This window comes from Penicillium angulare (genome assembly GCF_028827245.1).
Source record: "Penicillium angulare strain IBT 27051 chromosome Unknown utg000003l_segment0_segment0, whole genome shotgun sequence".
Lineage (NCBI taxonomy): Eukaryota > Fungi > Ascomycota > Eurotiomycetes > Eurotiales > Aspergillaceae > Penicillium > Penicillium angulare.
In genome coordinates this window covers 1,387,149-1,407,722 of record NW_026623162.1, presented here as the reverse complement: position 1 = coordinate 1,407,722, position 20,574 = coordinate 1,387,149, and the positions used below count along the sequence as shown (strand labels likewise).

General features: G+C 48.0%; 7 protein-coding genes across 7 annotated transcripts; 4 read left to right on the top strand and 3 right to left on the bottom strand.

Annotated features, from left to right (window-relative positions):
- Positions 1 to 417: 417 nt before the first annotated feature.
- Positions 418 to 2,085, bottom strand: N7478_002689 (putative diacylglycerol O-acyltransferase (DgaT); the record flags this gene model as incomplete). Its single annotated transcript, XM_056918903.1, has 4 exons — positions 418 to 617; positions 676 to 1,675; positions 1,745 to 1,785; positions 1,848 to 2,085. 4 exons carry the CDS (start codon positions 2,083 to 2,085, stop codon positions 418 to 420), a joined length of 1,479 nt encoding a protein of 492 aa, XP_056782061.1.
- A 565-nt stretch (positions 2,086 to 2,650) lies between these two features.
- N7478_002688 (WD40 repeat domain-containing protein) lies at positions 2,651 to 4,711 on the top strand (the record flags this gene model as incomplete). Its single annotated transcript, XM_056918902.1, has 4 exons — positions 2,651 to 2,741; positions 2,821 to 2,936; positions 3,052 to 3,252; positions 3,320 to 4,711. 4 exons carry the CDS (start codon positions 2,651 to 2,653, stop codon positions 4,709 to 4,711), a joined length of 1,800 nt encoding a protein of 599 aa, XP_056782060.1.
- Positions 4,712 to 4,946: 235 nt separating this feature from the next.
- N7478_002687 (uncharacterized protein) lies at positions 4,947 to 5,408 on the bottom strand (the record flags this gene model as incomplete). The annotated part of the gene is made up of 2 exons (XM_056918901.1): positions 4,947 to 5,067; positions 5,116 to 5,408. The coding sequence occupies 2 exons, from the start codon at positions 5,406 to 5,408 to the stop codon at positions 4,947 to 4,949; spliced, it is 414 nt and encodes a 137-aa protein (XP_056782059.1).
- Positions 5,409 to 5,710: 302 nt separating this feature from the next.
- Positions 5,711 to 7,965, top strand: pex8 (putative peroxisomal membrane protein Pex17; the record flags this gene model as incomplete). Its single annotated transcript, XM_056918900.1, has 4 exons — positions 5,711 to 5,784; positions 5,850 to 6,847; positions 6,905 to 7,353; positions 7,405 to 7,965. 4 exons carry the CDS (start codon positions 5,711 to 5,713, stop codon positions 7,963 to 7,965), a joined length of 2,082 nt encoding a protein of 693 aa, XP_056782058.1.
- A 977-nt stretch (positions 7,966 to 8,942) lies between these two features.
- Positions 8,943 to 16,888, top strand: N7478_002685 (uncharacterized protein; the record flags this gene model as incomplete). The annotated part of the gene is made up of 7 exons (XM_056918899.1): positions 8,943 to 9,570; positions 9,626 to 9,779; positions 9,906 to 12,768; positions 12,820 to 12,970; positions 13,024 to 16,629; positions 16,693 to 16,749; positions 16,791 to 16,888. 7 exons carry the CDS (start codon positions 8,943 to 8,945, stop codon positions 16,886 to 16,888), a joined length of 7,557 nt encoding a protein of 2,518 aa, XP_056782057.1.
- A 513-nt stretch (positions 16,889 to 17,401) lies between these two features.
- Positions 17,402 to 19,207, bottom strand: N7478_002684 (putative transcription factor TFIIE complex alpha subunit; the record flags this gene model as incomplete). Its single annotated transcript, XM_056918898.1, has 3 exons — positions 17,402 to 18,590; positions 18,677 to 18,772; positions 18,837 to 19,207. The coding sequence occupies 3 exons, from the start codon at positions 19,205 to 19,207 to the stop codon at positions 17,402 to 17,404; spliced, it is 1,656 nt and encodes a 551-aa protein (XP_056782056.1).
- A 767-nt stretch (positions 19,208 to 19,974) lies between these two features.
- N7478_002683 (uncharacterized protein) lies at positions 19,975 to 20,226 on the top strand (the record flags this gene model as incomplete). The annotated part of the gene is made up of 1 exon (XM_056918897.1): positions 19,975 to 20,226. The coding sequence occupies one exon, from the start codon at positions 19,975 to 19,977 to the stop codon at positions 20,224 to 20,226; it is 252 nt and encodes an 83-aa protein (XP_056782055.1).
- Between the last annotated feature and the right edge of the window lie 348 nt (positions 20,227 to 20,574).

Sequence of the window (20,574 nt, the reverse complement as noted above, 5' to 3'; positions counted from 1 at the left end):
ATTTGTGATTGGTTGGAAATTCTCGTGCATACCTAGGTTACTTATAATTGCTTACAGGCACCAGCTTGCAACGTGGCCGCCCAGCTTATGGACTTTGCTTTCCGCCACATCGTTGGAATGGATTTCGGGTTGGAAAATCGAGGGGGCAATGAGGATCATAGTAATATTATTGAAAGCATTATATATCGAGGCTCAATTGGGCAAGTAACGTCGCTAATAAACCAGAGAAAATTTGAATAGCGATAATTGTCATTGGAGGGTTATATCCAGCAAAAAGCAAGATATTAATCAGAGATATGGCAGTAAATGCATAACAGGATCATAAAAGCGTTCGTAATTATGGCTGATCCTGAACAAAACCCATTACATGTCCCACCATCTCGTCAACAAGACAATGGGCACGGAACAGAATCAAGATCACATGCGACTTACACTGCCATACTTGGCCTGCCATGCGAAGAAATACAGCAAGGCTCCAAGTGGCTGGCCAACCAAGCAGAAGCTGACCCAGAAAATGCAATTTCCGACAGTCTTGCCCAGCGGGTCTCGCATCTTCTCGAGGGGCGCAGTGAATGCGATTAAGGGGAGTTGAAACATCATGCCGAAAAATGCAACGCCTAAAGAACATCAAATTAACATCGGGACTATCACAACAGGTAATTCCATCAAACATACCGATGAAGTTGTGGGTGGGGATCCCCACTAGCATCTCGTGCAGGATTGCAGAGAGTGTGAAGACCATACCACTCGCGGCTAGAGGACTCCATCCACGACCCACCAGGGGAGAGAATACATGTCTCTTCATAAACGAGTAAACAGGTCGGTTCCAGGATCGCCAGTATCCACCCAAACTAGAACTGTTCCACCAGTCAGTGTAAAATTCACGATCTCCAAATCGCATAACTTCTGCCAATGCATTGAGTAAGGCCTGAAACAGGGCAAAGAACCCAGCAAGCCATATTATCAAAGAGATGGTGGACAATTTCATCACACGCTCCAGAATAGAAGCAATATCCATCGTCGCAATCTTATCAATTGAATTCCGTAAAACAGGCGCAGCATATTGTGCGGAAAGTAGCCATATGAAGACTGCCAATCCAACGAATTCAGCCAGGCGCTTGGCAACAAAAGACCACCTAATAGATTCCGTGCGTGGATATACTGGCTGGTAAACCAGTGTAGGGGCGAGCCAAAAGTAAGTTAGATTATCAATGGTGACATTTCTTGGATAAGGGCAAGTAGCATAGATTTCTGGGAGTCCGGGGTCGGCAGATGGATTCAAGAATGCCAGACGGAGATCTCGGTTGGTAAAAGCATAGGAGCAGTTCTTCAGCCACACAATGATCGCATGTAGCTGACAGAGAGTTCCAATTCCTGGATGGTGGATATAAAAATACACCACAAAGCTGGTCACTGCCAGGCACAGTGTAGCATTTAACGTGTGGAGAAAAGCTGTGTAGGGCCAAGTAGAGCGGAAGGCTTGCTGATCACGCTCTTTTTCTTCATCTGTCTTCTTCTTCTGTTCACCTACTACCTTCTTCGCTGAAGATGCAGCAGATAGTTCAATAACATAGGCGACGATCAAATGACATGGGACCAGAGCGAAGAGAATCGACCCTAGGATCAAGTCTTGCTTGCGATAGTCATGGCATTTAATGCAGATCAACACGCCATACTACAGAAAGAGGGTTAGATTTAAAGCTCTTCTTCCTTTGGGTTCATTGAAATTGACATAGGTACATACTTTCATGAAGTTCTCAATGATCAGCCTCAGGTTCATTGCAACTGTTTCTTATCATCAGCTTATACATCCTCATTGGTTGGTGTATTGAGGTGTCAATCCCTACCAAGAACCAGCACCATTAAATTCCGAAACCCCAAAAAGCTGGGCGTCTCATTTGAATCTCTGCTGAGGCTCGAATGTCGTAGCTGCGAGTGGTATGCAGCGACATGGCGATACTTGCTGCGTCTTGGCCCACTCCGCTGCATCTGAACCTCGGCTTGCTTCGGAGCAGAGTCATTGGTCAAGACTGAAGGCTCTGAGTGCTCATGGGCGGTCGTAGTAGCTTGGGTTCGAGAGGCCATTGTGAGCTCCGACGAGCTAGGGGTATTTTGTTGAGGGGGATCTTTTTGCCCCGCGAGTGAATGGCGCAACTGAATCCAAAGCGAACCCGAACGGGGTCAATGAGGGAAGTTAGGAGCAGTGGACCAGCAGATGATTTAGAAGAGTGACCAACCAGGCACACAGCAAATGTTCTGGGAGTCAATGTTCATTTAGCATGGTAAGAGGAGAATAAAAAATAAAAAAAGAACCTCAAACAAGACAACCGTTGAAGGCCAGATTTGTAGGCGGGGAAGACCAAGGCATCATAGCGCAAGCACCGCGACGATAGCCCAGGCGGCCAATCAACGACGGCAGAGCTTCCTTCCAAGGAGTCCCGACTCTGCAAGCTCCGCGACTTTCCTCCCAACGCCTTCATTACGAGCCATTTACTTTCTACACCCGAAATTCTTCCAAAGACGCAGGGGCAACCCCTCGTTGACGCCGTTTCAAATTTTCAAATCGGCTACCCCCCACTGGTCATGATTCTGCGACTACCCTTTTGACCAACACCAATTTCCAAACACAACGCCTCCGGGTACGGTCACAATGGCCTCATACGACGAGAATGGGGGCGACGCCCAGTTTGGTGGGAGGTTTAACAAGAACTTCGATGGTCCCGTCGGACCCCGTCGGCCAAGTACGCTCCATGTCTTTCGCCTGCAGGACGTTGTATCCCAGCCGAATCAAGAGCTGAGCTAACGGATTACCTCGCGCAGGACTGGTCACGGACTATGGATCTTCAATGGTACAATGGATGCGCACGCGACGACCCCGCTACCAAGGTGGACATCGAATGGAGGTGGAAAGACCAAGTGCCAGCTTCACGGTTGATGTGAGTTTGCGCAGACTACCTCTCGGGCGGAGTGTCGGATAGCGGCGAGAAATCCGCGAAGTTGAAGAAAGAAGAAGAAAAAACAGCAGGAAACTGACCTATCCTTTATCATCAGGTCGTTCCGCCCGTTGGAAGGATTCACTCTCCGGTCGATACTATTCCAGTCCGACATCTCCATCAATCCATTGGAAAGTCAAAAAAGCCAATCGTTGTGGTGCGATGGACTCCCGAAGGCAGGCGGCTGTTGACCGGCGGTCATACCGGCGAGTTCATGCTTTGGAATGGCACAGCGTTCAACTTTGAGACAGTTATGGATGTATGTGAACCTGATTTGGAAAGTCTAGTGTACGGACCATCTACTAACAGTGATTATTTGTGGTTAGGCGCATTACGATCAAATCCAAGCCGGAGTTACTTCACTGGCGTGGTCTCATAGTCACGATTGGCTGATATCGGGTGGGCAGAGGGGAGATGTTAAATACTGGCGACCAAACTTCAACAACGTCGAAACGATTGATGATGCTCACCATGACGCGGTCCGAGATCTGGCCTGGGCTCCCAGTGATGCTAAATTCCTCTCTGCATCCGACGACACGACTCTCAAGATCTTCGACTTTACCACCCGAACCTGCGATACCGTACTGACTGGACATAATTGGGATGTCAAATCATGCGACTGGCATCCCACCAAAGGTCTGTTGGTTTCTGGCTCGAAAGATCACCAAGTCAAGTTCTGGGATCCAAGGACGGCCCGATGCCTCACGACGCTCCACAGTCACAAGAACACAGTCACCGCGACTCGATTCTCACGAGTCAATAACAATCTCCTAGCTACGTCGTCGCGGGATCAGACGGCGAGGGTGTTTGACCTACGAATGATGCGCGATATTTGCATTCTACGCGGCCATGAGAAGCCGGTTTCTTCTCTAACGTGGCATCCAATTCACAGCAATTTGATTTCTACGGGCGCAGAGGATGGGTCACTCTACCACTATCTTCTTGACGAACCCAACCTACCCAGTGGTGCTGTTCCTACTGTTGCGCCATATGACAGTCCAGACCCTGCAAACACACCCCCGCAGGTAATCTATCCTGCTCACCGCGTCCAGTACGCCCATGGAGCTACTATCTGGTCTCTAGATTGGCACCCGTTAGGTCACATTCTTGCTTCTGGGTCTAAGGACAATTTCACTCGATTCTGGTCCCGGACTCGACCCGGTGAAACTAGCTACATGAAAGATCGCTTCCACATCGGCGAAGAGGCTGCAGAAGCCCAAGGAACATGGAATCGCGGGTTCGGTCGCAAGCAAATGCGCGAAGAAGAAGAACAAGAGATGCAAGATGAGGCTGATAGCCTGGTTGATCAAAAGCTGCCTGGTGGGCCCTCTCTACCCGGAATTCAGGGTGGACCTGGAGCGGCTCCTCCTGAAGGCGCCGGTCTACTACCGGGTATTGGTGCAGCCCAGCCACCACCTCCAGGATTACCAGGTGCCATGGGTGGAATGGATCCTGGTCGTCTGGCAGCAATTATGTCCTCTCAGCCTCCGCCGCCTCCACCCCAGCAGGGCCCTCCGAGTGGCGGGATGCCCGGGTTTCCTATGCTTCCCGGAATGGGTGGGGCTCCACCTATAAACATGGACATGGCACAGTTTCAAAAGCAGATGATGGCTCAGGGTATACAGATGCCTCCAAATCTCAATCTCCAGAACATGGCTTCCGCAATGGGCGGCTTGCCTGGATTGCAAGGTGGCATGCCAGACGGCGGACGTCGATAGTTATGTGGAAGATATTATGTTGTGTTTGAGTGCAGAATCGAATCATGTTTGCGGGACCGGCGTACGGGACTTATATTCAGCATGTGATGGCCCATTGTGTGGATCAGGTTGGACGGCGCATTCGTTGCGACATATTAAATTTCTTCGGTGTATTATAGGAATTAAAATGGGATATTTTCGAATCCTCTTTATTGATACGAATCGAAACTTCTTTGTAGCGTATATGCAGGTATTCTCACAGGCCACCTTGCATGGGAAAGCTAGTCAGGACAAGGACCATGACATTGACACCAGCCCAAATCATAGGCACCCAAGTCGACATCCTGAAATTGCCTGATTCGTAGAGTTGACCGAGCCTATAAACTGTTAGACGCATACTATAAAAGGAGATGTTTAGTACTTACACAAGTCCAACGATGCTCCCAGCCATAAGTGCCTCCACTCCAGCGACCAGACTATACAACAATGGAACCAGCCATATCACGCTCCAATTACGACTATGTGTCAAAACCGCACATCCGGCCACAGTGAGGTGAGTTGCGCCATAGAAGATCAAAGTCCAGTACAGAGTGAAGCGCCAGATATCATGCGTGTAATAAAGATAGTGGGCCTCCTTGCGATGATGTGTGGGGAGTGGATCGTACAACGAGGGAAACGCTGGCGTGTTGTAATTGATAGGGACTCGGTTGTTAGCCATGAGGTTGCGATTGCAGCGCTTCTTCAGCGTCTGCAAAGGGCGGGTAGGATCAAAACATGGTCTGATGGCGGCGTTGAAGGTTCAAAGGCATCTGCCGGTCGCGCGGAGGAAGCTAGTTGTCGTTGATCTTGGATGTTTGGGCCCACGAGCATGATGACGTTTGGTGTTTGCACTGTTTGCGGCTCCACACCCGGACCTCGGCTGGGCATGGGGTTCTCCGCGGTTTGGCTCTCCCCATCTTTCCCCTAAGGCGATGTTCAAGACTTCGTGGGCCTTACTTTCCCCTCTGTGGTCTGCTCGCAATGGCGACTGAACGCTCACTTGCCCGTTTGCTACGGTCGCTGCAGTCATTTACTAGCTTTGAAGATGCGGCTGGGTAGGTGACACCCAACTATCACGCGCGCTCGCTCATCACGGATAGCTAATGCTCTTCTTCCCTAGACTTCTCCCAACCGCGACCAGCTTCTTATCCATTCTAGGGAATCCGCTGAACCTGACCCTACTTGCTTCGCAACTTCTTTCCGCCCCTGCCCTCTGGAATCACCCCACCGATCTACATGCTTGTCGCAAGATCCTAAGCATTTTCAACACAGCTGCCATTGCAATCCTACAGAATGACACAACAGACGAGCCTCGTATGCCACATGACAGGAAACCAAATATTGATCGCGAAGCATGGGTGAAGGCCGTGGTTCAAGGCGCGGATGACAAGTCCCCGCGTTGGAGACATATGCTTCTCCTCAGCGGTGTATTGCTAGGGTTTGAAGGACAGAATCGACAGGGCCTCCCGCGGCATATTCGAACCAAGCTGGAGGGTGCGCTTGCGACTGCGGCTCAATTGGCGCTAGAGGAAGTAGGAGCCGATGCAGGCCCAGATGGACATTGCATTGCCATGGTGCTAAACTACACATTTGAACTCTTGTCGGACTATGAACGGTCCAAAATCAATTACGATATCCTATTGCCTGTGCTGGTACGGTCAGCCTTTCTCTCTGCAGAGGGACTTGAAGGTGGATTCTTTCTGGGGGCGATTGATGAAGATGTGATCGAAGCGCCTGGGAAGAAGTTCCGGTGGAAAGTCGACTCCGCAACCTTTGGATATTTCTCTACTATTTCCAATCGCCCTCTGGTATCAGCATTGGGCCCTTTGTCCAGACTTATATCGCACTCTATCGAAAATGCGCAGAATCCTCGACTAGTTTCCCAATCAGTCGACTACATAGCTGACTTTGTTCGGACATTGATGGTGCAATGGCGACAAAATAAGCTGTCTGAGATCGACTTGGCAGAGGAGAAAGACTTCCTTGATGCAGAATCATTAAACACAACAATTCCTGCGCTCTGGAAGGTCCTTCGCAACTGTTTATACTCTGTGGTGATCGTCCTCCGCGCCGTTCTTGGTAGAACAATCAATGACCCCGCTCTTGCAGCTCATGGTAGTAAGTTAGACAAAAGACTATTCCTGCCGTTGACTCAGACTGACCATGGCTTATTAGGTGCCCCCTACCTTTCGATGCAATCACTTCATATCCTCCGCAACCTCTATTTCATTTCCTCCCGCACAGGGCAGAATGGATCATCGCAACAAAGTTTCGTCTTCTTAGCTGCCGTCGATATCCTTTCCCAGTATCCCGATCTGGCTGAGAACTTCTTACGAAGTATCAAGCCCAGTGATATTGGCCAGATTCCAGACCATCCAGTTGAAAGATGTCTGGATCTTTTCTTTTTGAATGCTGCTGAGCATTTTCCTCTTGTTTTATCACCAGAGGTCAACGAAGAATTACTTTTATCTGCCGCCTTCCCCTATTTAGCAGCCGGTGCAAATAGTCTTCTATTGGAGATTTTCGAGGCTGCTCACAGTGTGGTGCTAGTTGTGTTTGCAATTCCCCACAATTCGGAGCTCGCTGCGAGACATCTCCCTTTCTACATTGATAATTTATTTGCCGTGGGTTTTACTTCTATATATAATGCTGAGTCAAACGCTAACCGTCACCAGGTGTTTCCCGAAAATCTGTCTGCTAGACAGTTCCGTCTAGCGTTCAAAACAGTCATCGAAGTCACAGCGCCTCCCTCACCACTAGCCAACAGCCAACCAATGCTTCCTTCTATCCTCCTTGAAGTGGTACGCGATCGCGCACTGGAGGCATCTTCAGCGCCTATCGCCCCAACCGCTGGAAATAGCTCATCGGCTGATACAGGCAATGAACTCCCCCTGTCTGCGCAAGCTGTGCTCACCCTCGCATTGGTCGATTCATTGTCATTCCTTCGAGTTCATGATCTAGAAGATTGGCTTCCTCTTACAGCACAGACGATCAATGCCATTGCCGACCCAGCTATGCGTCATGCTTGTATTGATCGCTTCTGGGAGGCCCTGAGTAGTGGTGAGATGGATGTCGACCGAGCTCACTGCTGCGTCAACTGGTGGAGTACTCGGGGTGGCCGGGAATTGCTTCTTTTTGGAGCCGAGTCAACGCCCATCACCGGCACAGAAGCGGAGGAAAGTGGACCATTTATGAGTGGTGCTGTTGGTGGGGTAGCACCGGAGAGTAAGCTGTGATGGTGATCTCCGAATCTTTCTGCTTCATTTGGGTTTTGTTGCATTATTAGATGAGCGACCATGTCATGTCACAATACCATACCTTATACCTAGATGATTTTCAAGGTACTGTACATATTGAATCTATTGATTACTGATGAGCCCTGAAGAAGGGTGTATATATTGATTTATTTTGGTGCATCATACCAGCCTCTTTCTTTTTGTTAATTCCAAGATTTGTATAACATGATCATGTTTCAGAGGTCTGTATACTACACATTTACCTACCAATCTGGACTCATCTCAGATCATGTCCAGGACGTATTTGGTGCTACAATAGATCTTCCTTTGCACAGATGTGGGCATGAACTAGAACAATGGAAGCCAGTCTCTGGGTTACATCAGTCTGCACAGTTAGTCCAAACGGAGATGTGGAGAAAACATGCTTTGTTAAAACCTGGGCTTGAGCGAGAATTATTCGTTACAGAAATGTTGCTCGTTATTTGTTGTTAGAGCACATGTTTGTGGTTTGCCTGTACTAGCTCTCAGTGAAGTATATACTACTCAAACACGTATTCCACATCATTTTCTCCTGATAATGCTTTAAAGGTAAAAATCTTAGGGCAAAAGTACAATAAAATACAAATAGGAGAAATAGCTCCTGTAACTCTTATTTGCCTCTGGTAATATAACATACATACTTGGATTAATTGGATGTTGCCCAGCGATTAAGCGCTGATCCGGTTCTTTGGTGTCTCTCCACAGTACAACGTCACCGATCTCTCTCCCCAGGCGCGTTCCCGCCTGATGAGAAAAAAAGCTATCACTCCATAACTCACCTCTACCGCTTCTCTCATTCCTCCCACCCTAATCTCTTTAAGCTTCCAGAGCGTTTTTAAATTACCCAGAATTGTCTACCCCGCACCGTCCCTGTTCCTTTTTATCTCTCACTCCAAAGATTCACCTCACCCTCTCCGTTTTGCCTGGCAGAAAATGTCATGGCAGAACCCCCGCCAGAGAGCTCTCACACCCCACCTGTCGCGTCCTTGATTGACTCCACACGATCTCACGGCGACTCGATGGAAGATTCTGATCCCCAGGCGACCCGGAAACGTCCGCGCCTCGATAGTGGAAGTCGCGTAGGAGAGTCATTGTCCATTGACGCCTGCGCGACTCCCGCAGCCGTTCCTGCCTCGGAGATGGATCTCACCCCGGATTCAGGTCGCCCCAGTAAAGTGACGATCAACGTGAAGTCTCCAAATATCGACATGCCTTCAGAAAAGGTAGCACCCCCTTCAAAACAACCTGAACAACCTCACACCACCTCACAACCCCCATCTCCAACCCCAAATACCGACATCCCCGATACGACATCCCCCAACGTGGTCTCCATATCCTCATCGCCGGCGCAGAGCCCAGAAATCGAGGTCGCAGAGCTGGAGGACATGGACCAGTACCCAAACACAGGTAGCTGGGGGCCTCTTGAAGACGCATTGCGTGACCATGCGACACGGGAGGTGGTGGAGGTCCACGACACAGCCTCATTGATCGACTCATTCCCAAGATACCGAGAGGACCAAAACTCACGAGACAATTTACGACGGGTTATTCTGATGATGGAAAAGCGTAATGTTCTCTGACGATCTATCCATATGTATTTCATGACTAACCAACCCAACAGAGGATCATCGCGAGGTCAAATTTCTCACTGCGGTGAAGATCTGGATGGATGACTGCGCATGCAGCCTTGACCGACTAACCCCTGGTGCCTTTGTCGAAGATCTTGAATTCTGGGAGCTTTTGCCAAGCTTGGTAGAGGCCATGATGCGCAGAAAGTAAGTTTTCAACCATCAAATGACTGAATTTGTTTCATTAATTTTGTTCGATTTATCTTTCTATCTCTATTTCCCCGTTCTGTTGGCATTTATCTTCGTTTTATCTTGAAGCTAACTGGTTCACAGCCAAGAACTGCCAATAGATGATGGCAGAGGCACATGGATATGTTTGGAAGAATTTCTTTTAGATTACATCCAAATCACGCTTCACCTGCTTCGCATTGACATCGTGTCCTTACGCCAGGCTGCAGATGAGCCCGAATCGCAAGGACAAGAGGCCGTGGCCCGCGGCTACTTGAATTCCCTCGCCTGGTCGCTACAATTTCAAAGCATTCCGTTTTACCGCACCCTCCAGAACATTTACGGTGAAGAACTAGACGAATTTTTAACTCGGCTTAGGGCAAAAGCCATAGCCCTAGGGGTGATTACGGATCTCGCAGAGTATGCTTCGCTGCTGATCGAGAACTCTGCCAAGTTTTCACACTGGATAAACACGTTGATTCCCATCATCCTTGCTCTGACCAGTCTCATCGATTGTACATTGGAACCGCCACGGGACTCGACTGGAGAATCAAGAATTTCTGCGATTTCTGAAACACAGCACCTGAAGCTAATCTATGATACCATCCGGTTGATCGATGGAAAATATCAGGAATGGATCGTCAAGAAGGCCCCATGGCTTACTAGCGATGTAAGCGAACAGCTGTTGCGTCAAATTCCTCGCAGCTTTCAATCGCTACTTGCCCGGGACCACGAATTTGTTCATCATTTGTCACAAGACCTCTCAATCGAGCTTCCAGAAGATGCCGATCTGACACAACAACATTTGATTATCACATGGGGGTGGAAGTTCCGAGTATTAAAGAAGCAAATCATGGAAGGCCGTATGGAACTTCGAGCCCATGGTGTGGAAACTATGCAGTCGGAGTTGGTTCTTGTTTGGAAGCAGCACATCAGCGGACACCTCACAGCAGTCACATCGCCATCCATCCAGTACTTGGTCCACTACATTCAGGACAACAAGATAGTAGATTATCTTGTTGGCGTCGACTCTCACCCCCAATTGATCAGCCGCAGCAGCAACATCGTTGGTTTTTTGATAGTGACATCGACATATACAAATAAGGAAACAGACATTATTTGGAAAACGGTGACAGAAAGCCAAGACAGCCGTTTCGTTTCCGAAGTTCTATCGATGCTTATCCGAACATTTTGTTTGCTTCCACGCGATGCCCCTGAACTACTTTATGCTTGCTCAAAGGTCTTGGAATTCCCATTAGACCGCTTCGATGCTCGTGTCCTCGAGTTTTGTGACAGTTTGCTGAATCAAATATCCCAACCCACCGATCACACTGCTGGAAGCCCTCATGTGGACACAATTCCTTTGCGCATTTGCCTGCGTTTGATTAGAGAGAGTACTGCTGCAAATAGCCTTTCTGTCGATCAGAAAAAGCAGCTACAGAATTTTGGTAGCAGACACCTTGAACGATTCATTAGACTCGGAATCAGTGAGAACGATAGGATGGAGATGTACGAGCGCTGCATTCAGGATATTGCCGACATGAATGAATTTACTGCGGGAAGTATCCAGGTGCTCAGCGCTCTCATTCCGAATGACGACTCGCAAGAAATGAGGAAGTTAGCGGAAGAGTTTGGTTTGACTCGTTTGGTCATAAAAGACCTTCTCCACACTGTGAACAGCGAAACAGACTCCAGCGATGGTTTCTCCCACCATGGTATTATTTCGCGAATTGCACTATTGTTCCGCCTCATCGACATGGCACCAGACACAATCACGGCTGATCTCGGGAAATCTTTTTGGAATGAAATTCTCACTTCAAATAAGCTGGGAGATGATGGTTATACAGCCGCTTGGGGCCTGATGGTCAAAACGTTGAGTCGGAGTTCCAAACCAAATGGATTCCTGGATAGATGCATTCATGAATATTTACCTGAGTTGTCGCCCACCGCCTACACTCCGGAACTCCTCTCATTTGCAAAGCAGTCGATTGGCTATGATGTTAGGTTCCACCCACCCTCGCCGGCGAGTGAGGATGGAATTGTAACCATTCCTGGAATGGAGCGTATCTGGACCTTCGTTTTGACAGCCCTTCCGGGCACGATCGAGGCCGAGGTTACAAAGTTTGCCATCGAAGTTTACTTAGACCATCCGATTATCCGGACTTCTCCACGCCGAGCCGTTGAAGCTACTCACATTTCGATTGTCAATCGTTGTATCGATCAGCTTCAGTCTACTGCTGCAACTTTGCGGACCCCAACAGGAACCGACACGGATGAAGGGTCCATGGAACAGGACCTTCCATCCTCGAGTATGGGTGCGGATGAGATCAAGTTTAGACGTTCTCTTCTATTCCTTCGACAATTCTTATATGGATTGCGATCTCGGCCGCACTACAGTCCCCCGAGAGGGTCTCCACCTCGCCTTCCAGACCGGCCATTGAAGGGCAACCCAATAGAGATCTCTTGGCAGTCATTTGGGAGCTCCACTTCTTCGGTAAATAAGCTGGAAATTGGCGATCTTTCGACGGCAGCGGAGTTAATGGACAAATTTACACAACTCACAGGGTTCTCAAAGATGAAAGTAATCTGGGGAGGTCGGCGTATCGACCTGCTTAAGGAACCGGAAACTTTAGTGAAAGACATGAAGCTTTCTAGCGGCCTGTTAATGATTCAAAAGGCAACGGATTCCCAAGATGTGCCTCGTGATAATAAACGCCAAATTCTTACAACCGTTGATTCTGAGGTTCTCAAACATTTTGATGAAATTTATGAGCTTTTATCCCTCAAGGATGACTTAGCAAGGGAAATTTTCGACTTTTTGAGCGTCTTCCCACCGCAAGAACGCATAACAGAGCTGTTCAGTTCAGAAAGCCAGAATAACGAGGCCCTTTTCCCTCTCTCGAAGCCATTTGTTGCATTTTACTCACTGAATGCGCTCCAGGCGAAGCTTCGCGAAGAAGTCATCGAGGTACGGCTACAAAAATACTCTTTGACGCATCTTCCCTCTAATATCGAACAGGTAAACCCCGAACAAACCTTTGTCCCTCACAGCATTGCGATATTGGTGGAACTTTTGATGAATGCGGAACTTTTGCAATCTCTCAAACATAACTTTCTTCGACTTGCTCTAGCTACATCGTCAATGGAATGTCTTTTAAATGCCATCACTGGTAAGCCCCCCCACGTTCCGCGGTAAAAGATTATCACACTAATGAAAGTTTAGTCTCCCGCTCTGAACACGACGATTCCCCCTTGATTCAAGATGCAGCCCCTTTTGTTGAGCACATTTTGAGTGTGATCGACATTGTCCGATCTATACCAGCAACACCTGCGACGGCCAGCTGTACTCAAAAGCTTATCTGCACCTCGTTTGCGGTGATTGTCGAAGGTTCGACACGTGATTACAAATTCTGGGAGGCAGTGAAACAGCATTCTCAATTCGACCAACTGATACATGGGTTACTTCTGAAGGAATGCCGACAATCCATTAGAAATGATGTTTCCGAGAGGCTCAAAACGATTTGCAGCCCATCCAAGTTTCACAAGCAATCAGCAAAGCTGGCGGACGATGGGGTGCAGTCACAAACTCCAGTCGAAAGTCCTGTTCGAATAGACATGCTTGCCACAATTTGGAACTCATTAGCTCAGTCTATGCCCGACTGTTTACAATATTCTACCCGTTCGGCCGAATTTTTCAAAGTCGCTATTTGGATATTTCGCTTTGTTGCTGAGAAGTCGCCGCGGGATATCATTTTCAGTCGGTATCTTAAGGAATGGAGCGAAATAATGCTCCGTCACAAGACAGAGGAGTTTGTTGGACGTGAAATCGTCGATGATCTTATTCTTGGGTTTGCTGTTCTGGTGGAGCTTTGTCTTGATATGGCGAACTTGGCCAATATTGAGCTGGAGACCTTTGACCTTGCAGACCAAATAATGAACAAGTTTCTTATCCCCGACTTGTCTATGGACGACGTTGAAGGCCCGGTGACCCCCCGAATCCCACTGCAGCATTCACTCACTCGCCTTAAGTTGCACAATATTGTCGCTCTATTGTGCAAGCGCAGCAATGAAAGCCTGAACCGAACTTTGAAGCATTTGGAAGACGTGGTGCCACGCGACGTTTCATACGGCCCCAACTCGAGTTATGACCGGTCAAAAATGATTCGAGCTCCGGAGGGATATGCTGGATTGAAGAACCTCTCGAACACCTGCTATCTTAATTCCCTGATGACGCAACTATTCATGAATGTAGAATTCCGGGACTTCATGCTTCATCTCAATCTTGTGGACTCCCAATCTTCTCAGACACTTCTAGACGAAACCCAAAAGCTCTTCGCGTGGATGCAAGATACTTGGACGAAGAGCGTGGACCCGCAGTCCTTTGTTGAAAGTATTCGTACTTATGACAACGAGGCGATTGACGTTACAATTCAGATGGACGTCGACGAATTTTACAATCTACTTTTCGATCGATGGGAGGCTCAGATTGTCGACTCAAAAGACAAAAAGAAATTCCGCTCATTCTACGGTGGTCAGTTGGTTCAACAAATCAAATCTAAGGAGTGTTCTCATATCTCAGAGAGGTTGGAGCCATTCTCTGCTATCCAGTGTGATATCAAGGGCAAGGCAGGTCTTGAAGACAGTTTGCAGGCCTATGTCGAAGGTGAGATTATGCAAGGTGACAATAAATACTCCTGCACGGCATGTGGTCGGCATGTTGATGCTGTCAAAAGAGCTTGCCTAAAGGATGTGCCTGATAACCTCATCTTCCATCTGAAGCGATTTGACTTCGACATGGTCACAATGACGAGAAGCAAAATCAACGACGAATTTCAGTTTCCAGATAAAATCGATATGACGCCATACAGTGTGGAGCATCTATCTGAGCCGGAAACCCCCATCGAGCCGGATGTCTTCGAATTGGTTGGTGTTTTAGTTCATACTGGTACCGCGGAATCCGGTCATTACTACTCGTACACTCGAGAGCGGCCCGCTGCAGGCGTCCTCCCGTCATGGGTTGAATTCAATGATTCAGATGTCACTCGTTTCGATCCTTCCACGATCGCCGACCAATGCTTTGGTGGCCAGGGTGAGTCAATGCAAGGTATGGGTGGGGTTCATATCAACAAAGTGTGGAATGCCTACATGCTATTCTATCAACGTGTTTCAACCATGGAACTATCAAAACAGTCTTACCGTCCGCTGAAGGAAGACTACCCAGTACGAGTTCCAGTGCCAACTGAATATGCGAATTACATTGCTATGGACAATGAGCTATTCATTCGTACATACTGTCTTCTAGACCCATGCTACACAGGTCTTGTGCAACGCCTACTTGAGCGGTTACGGAATACCGATGCGGCATATGTTCATCGACCGGAACTTGAACTCCTAGCCGTGGAAATTGGGCTGGATACTTTTGAGCAATTGATTGCTCGAACAAAAGAATATCAAGGTGCAGATCAGATTTGTACTGAGATTTACAAACTGCTCAGCCGAAATCCACATGCTGCGATTCAAACCCTCAAGTGGGTATCCGATCGGGAAACCTCCCTCCGCAATATTATCTTGCGAACTTCGAATAGCGATATTCGACAGAAAGGAATTATGCTCATTATGGGCTCTTTGAAACGCCTGAGAGTGGCCTTGAGGGATACTGATATCGATGAAACCGAGCGCCTGCGCTTGCAAGGCGAAGCTGAGCGACACGTTCGGCGTATGCTGACCATGCTGCTGAATCTTTGGCCTTCCATCCATACAGTCCCTCGCGCATGGGAAGATTATTTCGATTGTTTTCTCAAACTCGCCGATTGCGGATCAGAGGTCATTGCCATGTTACTTGAAAAGGGCGTCTTTGCATTGTGTCTAGAAGTTATTTGGCTCGATCAGGAAGATAAGATGGAGCTCCGACATATTTACCCACACTACACGAGGATGTTGGAAAAGGGCCGTCGATTCATCTATACGAACATGATGATACTCTGTGCGGTCTTCTTCAAAAACATTGATTTTACCACTCCTCCGGTTCCAGATGCCACAGTTCGGCACCCGTTGCCGAATGGCAAGTATTCGCTCAGTGAATATGAAAGCAAATACATCTTCATTTCAGAAGATGATGGAAGTCTCGCATTCTTGATGAAGATGTTCCAGCATGAGCAGTTTGGCCTCCAACAATCATGCCTGGACATTTTCGCAACATTTGTCGTAGCAGAGCCAGAGGCGCGGGTCCTGGACCGGATCGTCAAGACGTTAGAAGTCGGGTTGCGACTGTCCCCAGCTGACATTTGTGCGCCATTCCTCGGAGCTGCAATTGTTTTCTGCAAGCATGCACCTGACGACACAGAAGTCATTAACATGATTGACTTTGTGGCCAAGGGAGTAGACTCGATCAACAACAGTGGAGGGGTGGATCACCTTGACTTTTTCCGCCAGCTCTGTACCCCGAATACCGTTAATGAGCGACTTTCATTGAATACCGAGTGGTTTTTATCTGTTGTTCAACAAAGAATTCCAGATTTTGTTCCAACATTGCTTATTGACCCCGAGAGAGTTGTCCGCCTAGAGACACTCGATCTTGCCAACAGGCTTCTTTTTGCTACGGACAGCGATGAAGAGATGTCGGAGGGACCGCCTTCTTTGAACATTATGATTGGCAAGCAGCTGGGCAGAGCTTGCGTTGAAAAAGTCAACAGAACCTTCCTCACAGGACAGACCGCAAGTGTTGAGTCTAGGCTGGTCTACGGAATTACCTCAACCATCACCCATTGCGTGGAAAACTATTTCGATTCCAATGCTGAAGACGAACAGGAATTCGTCGACCAGGCCAACGGTACCATGAACACCCCTGCCCCTTTATTCTTATGGAGTCCATTGACCAACATAACTTTCTTAGATACCCTGCGTCTGCTCGACCAAATTACAGTCCATGTTCCCGATGAAATCGTCTCAGGTACGCCCTTATACTCAGATACTTACGACATTTATTAACAGTTGGGCTCCCAGAATCCGATATGCCCTCTGCCGAAGAATGGGAAGCAACATCGGCACTAGCCAGCGACTCTGAGATGGGACTTGCGGCGTCTCCTTAAATGCAGTCTAAACCTTGCGCAACCTCCACCTGCATAATCCGTCCTCTTTGCCATTTCCCCCTTTTCCAAATTCGATTTCATTTCCCCGTGGCTATGGTGCTATCATTTAACTTGAGCGAGCGGGCGTGACATGGAGTTGTGATGACAAGTTCAACTACGATTTTTATGACTTTCAAGATTTGTACCTTTTCATTGCTATTTCATGGGGTTCGGGGATTGCTATTCCTTTTCTGTCGTTTTTCGCTCGCTACACCAAGCTATGGGCTGAAGATAGCCTCAATGATACATAAAAGTGCCCACGAGTTTTTTTTTCGAAATGGTAGCATAGAGCTGAGATGATCTACTGTACTTTTCTTTTGGCAATATTTGGATAATGGCTTATGTAAATAGCGCGGATTTGATGGAGACTGGTTTTTTGTTAATACAATAAACATGGACGCCAGCGCCAATGTCACGGAAATGGCATTTAAGATCCGCTTTTCTTTGTCTTTATGGCCAATCAATACAATCATCTCATACGTCCTCAAACTCTTCTTCGTCTTCGTCAGACTCCTCCTTAGCATCAACCGGCGGCTTGATATCTTCCACGGACTTTGCATCGGGATCAGACTTGATCACTGGCTCTATCGTAGCTTCGGATTCGGTCTTCACCTTCTTAGCGGCAGGGCCATCGTCGGCGGGAGTAGAAGGCGTGCCAACAGAAGACGGGGCACCACTGGATGCAGTGTCATGTTCCCGTTTGACACCAGCCACAACAGACGAAGGCGTAGGAACACTGGTAGGACCAGCTACTGTTGCGGGCGTGGCGGGACCGCTTGCACCAGAGACACCCACGTCTTCGAATTCTTCGTCAAAATCATCCGAATCTTCATCTTCACTGCTGGCATCTTCTTGGGCTTGGAGAGCCTTCTCACGCTCCATCTCAGCGTAGTAAGCCGCCACCTTGTCATCCAGTGCGTCCAGACTGGGCTTCTGATCTTCATCGCCCAGCTCAGCCTTCACAGGCACACCACAATCGCTCTTGACTTGCACATTGTTCGCTGTGTTGTTAACGGTAGACTGTGTATGCCACACAGGTAAAGCATTTTGCTTTTCCAGAGCCGCTTTGCGAGCCGCTTCATCTGCCTGCTCGGCGGCACTTTTCTCCTCGGAGGATGTAAGAGAGATTTCCAGCGCCGCGGAATCGGTCTTGGCGGTTCCCCGAATAACATCTTGTGTCTTCGGTGGAACGGGGATCGCAGCGCGAACGGGGTGTGTCTGTTGATTGCGCGCAATATCAACCTTGTGGTCCCATGCTGTCTCGAAGTCGTTGGCAGGGATCTCGACAGAGTCGATCTGCTTGAGCAACTTCAACATTTTGTCCAGCTGAGCCATGAGCTTGCTGTTTTTTTCGTGGCCTGTGCGTTCAGTTCCATCCACGCCTTTGACATCTTCTGTTCGGTCGAGGATGTTTCCGCAGTATTGACACTCGAAGCCTTCTTCTGAAACTAGACTGAGTACGTCTAGTTCCGTCCACTCGGATTTGCAGCGGGTGCAAATGTATTCTTTGCGCTCTTCGCTGGGTGTGTACTGGGCTTTGATCTTCGATGTCAACTGCGAGACTTTGTATTTGATCGCGTCGATCACGGGGTGAAGTGGGATGTAATAATATTCGCGATTCACGGGACGAGATGAGCCATCGCGGATTTCAGCGCGTGTGCTTCTGTTTAGATTGAAAGTGATCAATCACTTCGGTCAGTCCATGTGAAGGAAGTAAAAGATGACTCTCTGTGATGAGGGTAATCTTACATTGCTATTAATCGGTCTTCGCGAAGACGAGCGCATAGCTTGCGAAGATCTTTCTGTTGCATTCCCATTAAAAATGCAAGATCCTCGGCATGAAGGCTAAGGTTTGTCAGTTATGTTGTTCTTTGTGTAAATTTGACCCCTCAGGAAAGGAGGATCATACACCGAATGGATGAAAAGCGCATCCACGACCAAAATGTGCCGGGTCTCATAGAAGGCGCGAACAACGCTGCGGATGAGCGTGTTGGCAAGATCCATATCGACGAGTGCTGGGTATGTCAACCAAGTGGGTGCGGCGTGTGTAGGTGAAATTGAAAGAGAGGGAGAGGCCTCCGAAGGCGAAGCTTCTGGTCGCTGGATCAAGGACAGACAAAGAGGGTCATCGTTCGGTACTCGAGACAATAGAAAACTTTTGTGAGCGGGTTCTAGTCGAGGATAAAGGAACGAGATGGTGCCTGCACCAAGGATGGTGAATGCGACACGAGCTTTGACTATGTTGCAATGGCTGGTGAGACTGAAGAGCCTCAAAGTCATCTGGAGGAGCTGTTTATGCCTGAGGATGGAAAATTACTACCTATGGACTAGCGCCCGATCAAGACTGACAATGCTTAGTCATCCAGATCTATGCGTCCAGATGTCGACATTGTAGAGATTCATAGATGGTTTGCTGGATTCTTCGGGGGCATTTTAATAACCTAAGGCTGATGCCAATACTCATAGTGGTCATCAAGATTATGAACTTAGTGAAGGTAAACCATAGGTTGTATGAAAATAACTGTTCGATACAGAATCCCGATCCCCGATTCCCTCCTCAACTCTTTACTAGAACTTTTTGGGTGCACTGATAAGCCTGAAATCACACGAGCCACTAGTTTACTCCTTTACTCGCATTTATCTACCTCATGCAAGACCCCTAGCTTACAGAATTTCATGATCACCAAACTATGTCGAACTCCATGTTACTAGCTAAGTACATTTTTGAGTAGCACGCACTACCGACGAGTACAACGTCACGACCAATCTTGGACGATTCTTTCATACTCCCCGATGATTGCTACTTAATCCCCAAGAATAATGGAATTCAGGCACTTGGTTCATCTGTAAAGCTGATCCGTCGCTTCCTCAAATGCCATAAAAGAAGTGTCAACTTGAAAATCGCCAAATACATTATTTTCCGAAATGTTTCGGCAGACATCGCCGAGAAAGACTTTTCAAAATACGGAAGTAAGACGTTCGATAAAGATTCTGGAAATCTAGTGATCAAGTTTGTAGATAATGCGCATCAACTCGCAGTTAAGAGAATGGAGCGCTATGTCCAAGCTCAAGCCATGCAAGTCAGCAACCTGGGAATGCCTATTTCCACATCAGAGCCAAAAGAAAGCAATGATGCAGAGAGTACATTTTCAAAGGAGCTCGACGGTTCCGGAAGTCCTGAGTCCATTGGACCCAGTCATGACGCTGGCTCGTGGCCAAGTGTTGTTGTAGAAGTTGGGGTCTCGGAGGCTATACTAAAGCTCGAAGCTGATGCCGCATGGCGGTTAGCTGACTCTTAGGGTCTAGTTAATCTTGTAATTCTGATAACTATAAATTAGTATAAACCGGAAATTATATTTGCAACGACTGTTCCGGATGATGAGCCCCAGATCAGAAGCACACGCGGCAAAATACGATATCGACCAAGAATACGCCAAACAATTGTTGTGGCACGTTCACAAATTGATGGAACTATGAAAGTAATGCCAAGTGATGCTCCATTGCGAATTAAGTTCGAGGAAATGTTTGGTATACTCGGGTGTCTCTTCGGAGAGATTATTGTCTGCTGTTTTTTACTTTGGTGATTTTTGATAAACTGTTGCGTGTCTTTGGCTTGTCTGTTGTCCCACTGGATCTTCTCCTTGTTT